The 12,500-nt window shown below is 32.8% G+C and overlaps 1 protein-coding gene across 2 annotated transcripts in view; it reads left to right on the forward strand.

The window, feature by feature from the left end:
- Nucleotides 1-12,500, forward strand: part of LOC145307078 (uncharacterized) — a 26,042-nt gene that overhangs the window by 3,202 nt on the left and 10,340 nt on the right. For both annotated transcript variants that reach the window (XM_080149416.1, XM_080149415.1), the window contains exon 2: nt 332-408. In XM_080149416.1, coding sequence (XP_080005542.1) covers nt 332-408 — 77 coding nt within the window. The remainder of the gene's footprint in view (nt 1-331; nt 409-12,500) is intronic.

A 12,500-nucleotide genomic window follows, 5' to 3' on the forward strand; every position in this document is an offset into this window, starting at 1 on the left:
CAAACGTTTCAACCACTAAATTTAATGATTATTTTGTCGCTAATAAAGGTGGAGGGGACATTTGGCTCTTTATTACACTAGTCCCCAAAGTTTTATAATAACATTTTCTTATTCGTTGGCTTAAACACTTTGAAGACATAAATTTTGATTAGTTAAGTTGAGTGTTCAAACGTTTCAACTACTAATTCTAATCTATAGAAGGGGTAATTTTGTGTATAATCATTGGGGATGTACATCAATTTATCGGCCATTGTCTTATCCCTTTAGATAAGTTGAGTGTTCTAACGTTTCAACCACTAGATATGATGATTATTTTGTCGCTAATAATTAGGTGGAGGTGGCGCCACCGCGATGAATTTAAGCGACAGATACATTACTCCAGATTATTTAACTCCATTGTCGAATCAGGTAATTAGATGGATAGATAGATAGATAGATAGATAGATAGATAGATAGATAGATAGATAGATAGATAGATAGATAGATAGATAGATAGATAGATAGATAGATAGATAGATAGATAGATAGATAGATAGATAGATAGATAGATAGATAGATAGATAGATAGATAGATAGATAGATAGATAGATAGATAGATAGATAGATAGATAGATAGATAGATAGATAGATAGATAGATAGATAGATAGATAGATAGATAGATAGATAGATAGATAGATAGATAGATAGATAGATAGATAGATAGATAGATAGATAGATAGATAGATAGATAGATAGATAGATAGATAGATAGATAGATAGATAGATAGATAGATAGATAGATAGATAGATAGATAGATAGATAGATAGATAGATAGATAGATAGATAGATAGATAGATAGATAGATAGATAGATAGATAGATAGATAGATAGATAGATAGATAGATAGATAGATAGATAGATAGATAGATAGATAGATAGATAGATAGATAGATAGATAGATAGATAGATAGATAGATAGATAGATAGATAGATAGATAGATAGATAGATAGATAGATAGATAGATAGATAGATAGATAGATAGATAGATAGATAGATAGATAGATAGATAGATAGATAGATAGATAGATAGATAGATAGATAGATAGATAGATAGATAGATAGATAGATAGATAGATAGATAGATAGATAGATAGATAGATAGATAGATAGATAGATAGATAGATAGATAGATAGATAGATAGATAGATAGATAGATAGATAGATAGATAGATAGATAGATAGATAGATAGATAGATAGATAGATAGATAGATAGATAGATAGATAGATAGATAGATAGATAGATAGATAGACAAATAAATGTTTTATAGGTACTGTTCCTACAGCCATGAGGAATGATTTATTATAAAAAAACAAAATCAATAAAATTGTAAAATATTATCATACCATAATTTATCTTTTTTCAAACCATTTAGTATTATAGACAGCTTTTCGCGGATATTAAACGGATAGTATTACAGAGAACCGGTTCTAATCCGGCGGATAACTAACTATCCGTATACATTATACCATTAATTATCTTTTTTCTTTTTTGGGACTTTCCCTCAAATCTTTGGTGGGTGCCAAACACCCGCCCCCTTAAAACTACTTGGTAATGTCCGTCTGTCCGTCTTTTACTATTCTTTTAGGTTGGGTTAGCTATAAATGAGCGTTGAACTGAAGAAAAAAAAAGAGAGAGAGAGAGAGAGAGAAAGAGAGAGAGCAGAAAAGAAAGAGAGAAAGAAAGAACTTCTTAATAGAGGATAATATTTATGGACATACTTACATTTTCAGGACTTGATTATAGAGTTGCTTTGCTTATGATATTGTACTTTGTTGTCCTAGGAATCAGTATAACAAAAATCAGAACAATAATTAGATCACATAAAAATTAGTTGTTAAAAATGTAAAAAAAATCAACATGTTTAAAATGAACGTACGGACATTCTGGTAACAATTATAGAGTTGCTACGCTTTCTAAATAGTACCTAACTACTACAGGAATCACCATGCAAAATTTGAAATCGATAGGACAATTCTAACATGCCTAAATTAATGAAAAAAGTTATCCATCTCAGACGGACGGACGCACGCACCGACCCTAATTATAGAAAAGCTTCGCTTTTAAAAAGAAAGAGAGAGAAAGAGGGAGAGAGAAAAAACTAATAAATCATAATGTAGCTTGATTTATTAACGTATCATAGACAGCTTTCCGCGGATAGTATTACTGAAAACCGGTTCTAATCCGCCGGTTATCTCTCTAATCCAGCGGATATCTGTCTTAATAAATCATAATGTTGCTTGATTTATTAACGAGCAAAGTATAGTTTACAAAAAGTTTACAAAATAAAATTAAATCCACCAAAATTTTACAAAAACTAACACTCATTGTCTGTTTGTTTGTTTGTCTGTTAGTCTGTCTATCTGTCTGTCTATCTGTCTGTCTATCTGTCTGTCTATCTGTCTGTCTATCTGTCTGTCTATCTGTCTGTCTATCTGTCTGTCTATCTGTCTGTCTATCTGTCTGTCTATCTGTCTGTCTATCTGTCTGTCTATCTGTCTGTCTATCTGTCTGTCTATCTGTCTGTCTATCTGTCTGTCTATCTGTCTGTATCTGTCTGTCTATCTGTCTGTCTATCTGTCTGTCTATCTTTCTGTCTATCTGTCTGTCTATCTGTCTGTCTATCTGTCTGTCTATCTTTCTGTCTATCTGTCTATATTTCTGTCTATCTATCTGTCTGTTTGTATGTCTGCCTATCTATCTGTCTGTCTATCTGTATGTCTACATGTCTGTCTGTCTATCTGTTTGTCTATCTGTCTTTCTATCTGTCTGTCAATCTGTCTGTCTATTTGTCTGTCTATCTGTTTGTCTATCTGTCTGTCTATATCTGTCTGTCTATCTGTCTGTCTATCTGTTTGTCTATCTGTCTGTCTAAGGTTCGAATCTTGGCCCTACATCCAAACTACTGTTGCTATGTCGGACGTACACCATAAATAGTTACTAATTACTATCAGACAGAGAGAGGTGACAATGGGCTGTTTATTATACTAGTCCCCAAAGTTTTATAATAACATATTCTTATTCGTTGACTTAACAACTTTGGATACTATATTGAATTTTTATAGGTTGGTTCATTTAGTTGAGTGTTCAAATGTTTCAACCACTAATCATTGGGGATGTACATCAATTTATCGGCCATTGTCTTATCCCTTTAGATCCCTAGATTAAAAACACCCTATTTCGCTCCTTTTTTTTCATTTCGTTAAAGATATTACTGTGTTAGATAGATCCATTTATTATATTCTACTGCCGGAGAGGGGAAACGGATCGGTTTTATATAAAAGTTTCCAAAGTCTTTTTTCATTCGTTAACGGTGGATTAGAACCGGTTCTAATCCATACGAAAAAACTATGTCTAGCATTGTATTATATCCAGTTTTCTACGAATATAGATATAAACACGGTATTTCGGGGCTAAAAAAACTGGTTATAATCTTATTATTGTCATTTTATCTCTGCGGAAAGCTGTTTATAATACGATGCGAGAAATAACTATTCTTCCTCTAAATTATTAAGGGCTAAATATAAACTTTTTAAAATAAAATCCTTTTTATGGGTTTAAAATTGTTTTTATTGTAAATGATTTTTTCTGTAGTATGAATTAATCTTTAACAAACAAAAAAACGTCTTATATCAGAAAAAAATATATTACAATTTTCAACAAATTAAGCCTTAAAACCGGTTTTTCCAAAATTTGTTTCAATTTTTTCATTATGGCTTCAAACACTATTATTTTTTACAGTGTTGTGGAGATGGGAGCCGTGGAGCCGCCATATTTTGCCGGAGCTGGAGCCGTAATTTTCGTTAAAAAACGGCTACGGCTTTGGGTTAGCTAAAAAAGAGATTTTTTATTGATTTTAATTTGGTTACTCTGTTGTGTCGTGTGCAAACGCCCATTTTAAATTTTTCAAGTTTATTTTTATCAAAAATTGAACTTTTAAAACCTTCAAAAGTCAAAGGCTCCGCAACGCTGATTTTTATTAATCGGTTTCCCTCTCCGTGGAGAGTGAATGATAAATCACCATTTCTAACAAAACGTCAGAGCGCCATTTTTCAACTCGGGCTAACTGCCACGGAGGCAGGGAGGGGACATTGGACTGTAAATTACACTGGTACCCAAAGCTTTATAACTATTTGTATACACTGGACTGTAAATTACATTTGGTACCCAAAGTTTTATAACTATCAGTAAGCATTGGACTATAAACTACAAACTTGTACCCAAAGTTTTTTTTTAAACCACGTTATTCTTTTAGTTAGCGCAAAAATTGTGGGTATTTTTTGTATTTTTGTGCAGCGGGGTTAATTTTGTTTGATTGGGGATGAACATCAATTTATCGTCCATTGTCTTATCCCTTTAGATTCCTGGGCTAACTAACAGCAAACTTAAGTCGGATCCGTAAAAAATATACTTTGGGGACATTTTTTTAAAGCATTCGAATTTTGTTTTTATATAATAGTGGCTACGCCCCTAATTAGCCCGTGCATTCTGCTTCTCGGGGCTATCAAAAATTTTTAAAAAAATATTATTATGATTGTACATCCTAGAAAACTAGATTCAATGATTTTTCAGTATGGCTGAGAACTGGTTCTAATCAAACGGATATTAAACGGAAAAATATTTTTTAAGAATCACATTTTTGAAACTTCCCGGCTTGAAAAAAATAGACTTAGGGAGGGAGGGGACAGTGGGGTGTTAATTACACCGGTTCCCAAAGTTTTAAGATAACGTTATCGTGTTCGTATAATCAAAGACTTTGGGTGCTTTTATTGAATTTTGATTAGTTAGTTCAAATCTATAATTCAAATCTACAGAAGGGGTAATATTGTATATATCATAATTGGGCATGAATAAACAAATAAATCCAGAGAGAGGGGACAATTTGTCCCCAAAGTTTTACAACAACGTTTTCTTATTCGTTGGCTTAACAACTTTGGGGACATTTACTAAATTTTGTATGTTCAAACGTTTCAACAATTAATTCTAAATCTACACAAGGGGTAATTTTGTGTATCATCATTGAGAATGTATATCAATTTATCGTCTAATTGTCTTATCCCTTTAGATCTCTGAGTAAATGGCAATACTTACATTTTAAGACTAAATTTTAGAGATGCTTCGCTTATAACATTATGCCAAATTTTCTAAGGTATCAATTATCCCAAAATTAAATGAATATGTTAATCATAACAACACCCGCCCCCCCCCCCCCCCCCCCCACCAACAATTTAAACATTCAGGGATCAAAAGGGATAAGACAATGGCCAATAATTTGATGCACCCCCAATGATGAAACACAAAACAAAATTAACCCTTCTATAAATTACATTAAGTAGTTCAAATGTTTGGACACTCACCTTAATCAAAATTCTATAAAAGTCCCCAAAGTTGTTAAGCCAACTAATATAAAACGTTATCATAAATTTTTTGAGACTAGTGTAATTAATATCCCCTCCGTCGTTCAGGGATCTAAAGGGATAAGACAATGGCCAATAATTTGATGCACCCCCCCCCCCCACCCCCAATGATGATACACAAAACAAAATTAACCCTTCTATAAATTACATTAAGTAGTTCAAATGTTTGGACACTCACGTTAATAAACAAACAAATCAAAATTCTATAAAAGTCCCAAAAGTTGTTAAGCTAACGTATTAAGAAAACGTTATTATAAAACTTTGGGGACTAGTGTCTAATTGACAGCCCATTGTCCCCTTCCCTTCTTCTCTGTGTGTTGAAACATTAATATTTTTTTTATTACCCTGTGTGGTTGGTTTAATGATTTTAAGCTTCAGTTTTAGAGTAGCTAGGCTTTTCTACAATTAGGGTCCGTCCGTACGTCCAATTTTAGTAGCTAGAGCGTAGCTGCTTTAGAACTAGACTTACGAGAGGGGGCAATGGGCTGTTTATTGTACCAGTTTTATAATAACGTTTTCTTAACAACTTTGGGGGTTTTAGAATTTTGTTTGGTTAATTAATCAAATTAAGTGTCTTAACGTTTCAACCACTAATTTTGTGTTATATAAATAGAATTTGTCCATGCGTACGTCCGTCTGTATGACTCAAGTAATAAAGCTTTAAGGGGGATGGGGGTAAATGAGTAATAATCCCCCCACCCCCTAAGCAAAAAAAGCAAAAATTAACCCAATGCCCCCTCCCTCCAAAAAAATAAAACAAATAAAATATGATATATATTATCTTAAATGAATAAGAACTATTTCAAATTTTTCGCCATTAGTGGTTTTTAGAAAAAAAATTAATAGGGCTAAAATTTTAAAGAGAGAGAGAGTGAGAGAGAGAAATAGAAAAGGAGCGAGAGAGAGGGAGAGAGATAGAGAGAGATAGAGAGAGAAAAAGAAAGAAAGAAAAGAAAGAGAGAGAGAGCGAAAGATAGAGAGAAAGAGAGAGAGAGAGAGGGAGAGAGAGAGAGGTAGGGAGAAAAAGAAATAAATTCTCATTTTAGAATGAAATATTGCCATATTTTTCTATTTATTTCTCTATTCCAGTAATGTGAGAGATAGGTAGTTTTTCTATTTTTATAAAAAAAAATTGATTTGGACTTCAGGTTCAGGTGCTGCAGGCCTCCAGGTTGTCTCTGGACAGGTAAAGATGAAACAAAAAAATTTTTTTTTGAAGAGTTAGAGTTCACTTATAAAACAAAATATGCATCTTTTATCTTCATATATTTAAATAACATTCAAAAAGATACATATTTTGTTTTATAATTCAACTCTTCAAAAAAAAATTTTTATTTTTACCTGTCCAGAGACAACCTGGAGGCCTGCAGCACCTGAACCTGGAGGCCATATTATTTTTCTTTTAATAGAAAAACTACATCTCAAAAGGAAACTTTTTTTGTGAAATAATCTATCGCTTTCTCTGTATGTTAACGCAAAAGTCAGAACTTACCTCCCCCCCCCCATCCCCATGTAATCTACAGAATAAGTATTTTTGTGTATCATCATTGGGAATGTAATTGTACATCAATTTATCGGCCATTATCTTATCCCTTTAGATCCCTGCTAATTTTTTTTCTCAACGATTCTATATCCATTAAATTCTCGGAGCTGCAATATATTTTAATTTATTACCTAACAACTAGAAAATATTATGCTCATAACAGCGGAGCATACAAAAAAAATTTTGTCAGACAGAAAGACAGACAGAAAGACATATAGATAGACAGATAAATAGACAGATAGATAGACAGATAGACAGATAGATAGACAGATAGATAGACAGATAGATAGACAGATAGATAGACAGATAGATAGACAGATAAATAGACAGAAAGATAGACAGATAGACAGATAGATAGACAGATAGATAGACAGATAGATAGACAGACAGATAGACAGATAGATAGACAGATAGATAGACAGATTGATAGACAGATACATAGACAGATAGATAGACTGATAGATAGACAGATAGATAGACAGATAGATGGACAGATAGATGGACAGATAGATAGACAGATAGATAGACAGATAGATAGACAGATAAATAAGACAGACAGATAGTCAGACAGACAGATAGATAAACCAACAGACAGACAAACATATAAAAAATTTGCTTTGCTTTTGAAAATAATAAATTTTCTTTAATACTGATATATTACGTTATTTATTTTTAAAATGTATTTCATATTTATAAAAGTAAAAATTTCTATATATCTATCTATCCATCAATCTATCTATCCACCTATTTATCTATTCATCTATCAATCTATCTATCTATTTATCTATATAAAAAACTATATCCATCTATTAATCCATCTTTCAATCTATCTATCTAAGTGTCTATCTATATATCTATCTATATATCTATCTTTCTATCTACCTATCTATCTATCAATCTATCCATATATATCTGTCTATCATCCCTGTCTATCTACCTATCTATCTATCTACAGGGTGTTTTTTTAATAGGATAAAAGTATTGCTTAATTGAACCCACTTGCCATTGACAGAAATTAATAAATATCTTAATTTCTTTATTGGGTTGGGGCAATTTATATAAGAAAAAAAAACTTGGCGAATATCGTTAGAATCGTTATAAACTCTAGTTTTTGGGTATTTAAGAAATATTCATGTGCTACGTACAGTTTAGGAGCTACATGGTAAAATGTCCCAACTTACTGAAAACTTTTTATTGCACAAACTCTCTAAATTGGTCATGATCCAAAATCTTCCAAAAATAGGTACTTTGGAAAAACCAGTTTTTAAGGCATAATTTGTTGAAAATCGCTAAATATTTTTTCCTTATACAAATTGCCCCAACCTAATAAGGAAATTAAGATATTTATTAATTTCTGTCATTGGCAAGTGGGTTTAATTAAGCAATACTTTTATCCTATTAAAAAAACACCCTGTATCTACATGATTTGTTATGTCTATTATCAAGCTGTCACTAGTTGTCACGGCTCTGTCTTTGTTTTTGTTATGACAGGTCCTACACAAGGGTGGTCCTACAAAACTTTTAAGAATTGTAAAATAGCCAAAGTGGTGATCTAAGATCTAGTTGTAATTGTATTTTATATGATTTATTTGCCTTCCCCCTATAAAAAAATACACTGTTTTATCCTAAGTATTTTATCCCAAGAGAGGGGACAATGCCTATTACACTAGTCCCCAAAGACTTATTCAATGTCTTAACAACTTTGGGGTCTTAGTAAATTTTGATTGGTTGTTTCATTAAGTTGAGTGCTCAAAGGTTTCAACCAATAATTAAGTTGAGTGCTCAAAGGTTTCAACCAATAATTACAATCTATAGATTGGTTAATTTTATGCATCACCACTGGGGATGTACTATCCCTTCAGATCCGTTTACTGGTGTTTTATAAAAACACCTCCTCCCCCCCCTCCTTCACACAAATCACACCGCCTGTCCGACACAAAGCCCGGTTCTACAACCCATCTATAATAATAATAAAACTTATATGATACATTTTTATTGGATTATCTTTGTTTAAATGTAACAAATTGTCATATCTTTTTTTTTCTTTGTTAAATTCTTATTAGAACCCAGTTTTTAGTAGCAAAGCTACTCTACAATCTGAAATGTCTGTCTGTCTGTCAGAGAAAAAGTCTGGGAAACGTGATTTTCTCTGGTCCTATAAAAGATAGAACGCTGAAATTTCTTGTCAACATTCCCATCAATATGGAGCATAATAAAGTATAAAACATCCAAGTCAGTCGGACAGCTTTAAGGCAGGTTTTCAGCTATTGTTACATTTTTCAATGTATTGGAGGGAAACGTGATTGTCACAGCTCATATAAAAGATAGATGGCTGAAACTTGTTTTATATTTAGAGAGGTCCCTTAACATTATATAAACAGGTATTTGGGAGTTCAAAATCTTAAATCTTTCCGTTAATAAAAAATATAATTTTAAAACAGTTCAAAAAGTAAAAATTGTAATCTACACACTGCAGCTATGACCCACTGTCTAATCCCTTTAGATCCCTATTTTCTGGTGTTTTTTAAAAACACCTCCCTTCCCCCCTTCACACAAATCACACCGTCCGTCGTCCGACACAAAGCCCCGTTTCTCCAACCCATTAGACACAATATACCATAGAACCGGGCTTTTAAACACTGCACCTGTGCTGTGATATGAATGACAGCTATGGCGCTGGACCCGGGCCCCAGAATTTTGATTGACAAGGAGCTGTCGCACTAAACGTCAAATTATCGCATGACAAACCCTTGATGTTTTTAACCCTCTGGGGACGATGGTACCCAAAGTTTTATATGTCTATCTATCTGTCTATCTATTTGTCTGTCTATCTATCTGTCTATATATCTGTCTATCTATTTGTCTGCCTATCTATCTGTTTGTAATTCTGTCTATCTGTCTATCTATCTATCTATCTATCTATCTATCTATCTATTTATCTATCTATCTATTTATCTATTTATCTATCTATCCATGTCTCTCTGTCTATCTATCTATCTATCTATCTATCTATCTATCTATCTATCTATCTATCTATCAATCTATCTATTTATCTATCTATCTATCTATCTAAGTTTTTGTACAGTGTAATGACTCAGTGATCTAAAGGGATAAGACAATGGCAGATAAATTGATGTATATCCCCAATGATTAATATTATACACAAAATTACCCCTTCTCTAACTTTTGAACACTCAATTTAATAAACCAACCAATCAAAATTCATTAAAGTCCCCCCAAAAGTGTAAAGCCAACTAATAAGAAAACGTTATTACAAAACTTTGGGGACTAGTGTAATAAACATCTCAATGAAGTATTATAAAATATTTTTTTAGGATTCATTTATCTCTCTCTCTCTCTCTCCCTCTTTCTTTCTCTTTCTTTCTCTCTTTCTCTTTCTTTCTCTCTTTCTCTTTCTTTCTCTCTTTCTCTTTCTTTCTCTCTTTCTATTTCTTTCTCTTTCTCTCTTTCTCTTTCTTTCTCTCTTTCTCTCTCCCTCTATGTCCTTTCTCTCTCTTTCTTCCGTTATTACTATCTCTCTTTATTTCTTTCTCTCCCCCCCTCTCTTTCTCTTTCTCTTTCTTTCTCTTTCTCTCTCTCTTTCTTTCTTTCCTTATTTCTCTTTCTCTCTCTCTTTCTTTCTTTCCTTATTTCTCTTTCTCTCTCTCTTTCCCTTTCTATCATTCTTTTTTTAGAATTCATCTATCGGACTGAAAGGGTTAAAGTTTATTTAGTAAAATCGTTAGGAAGGGAGTAACATCTAGAAAAACAAATATCCGAATCCGGATACAATCCGCTGGATTAGAACCGGTTCTCTGTTATACTATCCGCATAATATACGCGGAAAGCTGTCTATAATACGAAAATCGTAGTAAAATCGTTAGGAAGGGGGAAATATTAAGAAAAACTAATATTTTACAGAAAGAGGGAGGGGACATTGGGCTGTTTATTACACTAGTCCCCAAAGTTTTATAACCGCGTTTTCTTATTTGTCGGATCAACAACTTTGGGGACTTTTATTGAAAATTGATTGGTTGGTTTATTAAGTTGAGAGTCCAACCGTTTCAATAGAAATCTACAGTAAGGATAGTTTTGTATATCATCATTGGGGATGTGCCTTAGTTTATCGGCCATTGTCTAATCCCTTTAGAGTTCTGAAAAAATTTGCGAAGCTACCCTTTAAGTAGTTTAATATTTGTTATTTTATACTAGTACCCAAAGTTTTATACTGGTACCCAAAGTTTTATACTGGTACCCAAAGTTTTATACTGGTCCCCAAAGTTCGGAAATTTTCGTCCTTGCTAACAATCAATCAAACCCGCGGTCTTGATTACTTTTTATAGCATCGTATTATAGACAGCTATCCGCGGTCATTATCCGCGGATAGTATACCTGAGATTCCGGTTCTAATCCGGCGGAAATGAAACGGATTCAGAAATAATTGTTAATCAATCATACCCGCGGTCTTGATGACTTTTTAACGAGGAACTCAGGGATCTAAAGGGATAAGACAATGGACGATAAATCTATAAATCCCAAGGATCTCTTTCTTTCTCTCTCTCTCTCTCTCTCTCTCTCTCCCTCTCTCTTTCTTTCTCTCTCTCTCACTCTCTCTCTCTCTTTCTTTCTTTCTCTCTCTCACTCTCTCTCTCTCTCTTTCTTTCTCTCTCTCTTTCCAATTATTAAGGGCTAAATATAAACTTTTTAAAACAAGATCCTTTTTATTGGGTTAAAATTTAGATCATGGAAAGAAAACGAAGTAGCGGGTTTCGTCATATTTTCACAGTAGCTTTTTTTAAAAATCCTATTTCTAGCCCCTGTGTGGGGGCTCTAACCCTGCGGGAAAATCAATAACATTTACCTAACCTATCTAAATTTTTGTTAATGCTAAATAGCCTAATACTTGCTCAAGAATTAATGTTAAGCTTTTTTGAGAACAAAGAGAGAGGGTACAATGGGCTGTTCATTACACTAGTCCCTATTGTTTTATAATAATGTTTTCTTATTCGTTGGCTTTGGGGATTTAATGAATTTTTATTTGTTAGTTCATTATGTTAAATATTTAAACTTTTCAACCACTAATTTCCATCTACAGCAGGGGTAATTTTGTCATCATTGGGGATGTACATCGATTTATCCCTGTTTTAAGAAACACCCCTGTTCTAAATATATATAACGATCAATCATCAATCGGTCATTATCGGGTGTGTGTATGTGAGTGTGTGTGTATGTATGTGTGTGTGTGTATGTGTGTGTGTGTTTATGGATTGATAGATTGTTTAATTGATAGATAGATAGATAGATTTATATTTGTTAAAATTTCTTTTTAAAAGCGACTCTATATTTACTGCTAGGGGTAGTAAAATGACCTAAAATCATACCTATACTTATTTATAATAATAAAATAGCCTAAAACCATCAAAGGACCAATATAAGGAAGCTTAGATGTAAAGGAAAACCTTATCGCTACAGAAAGATAGACAGATAGATGGACAGATA

This window comes from Acartia tonsa, chromosome 15 (genome assembly GCF_053477335.1).
Source record: "Acartia tonsa isolate MP-2025a chromosome 15, ASM5347733v1, whole genome shotgun sequence".
Classification (NCBI taxonomy): Eukaryota; Metazoa; Arthropoda; class Copepoda; order Calanoida; family Acartiidae; genus Acartia; species Acartia tonsa.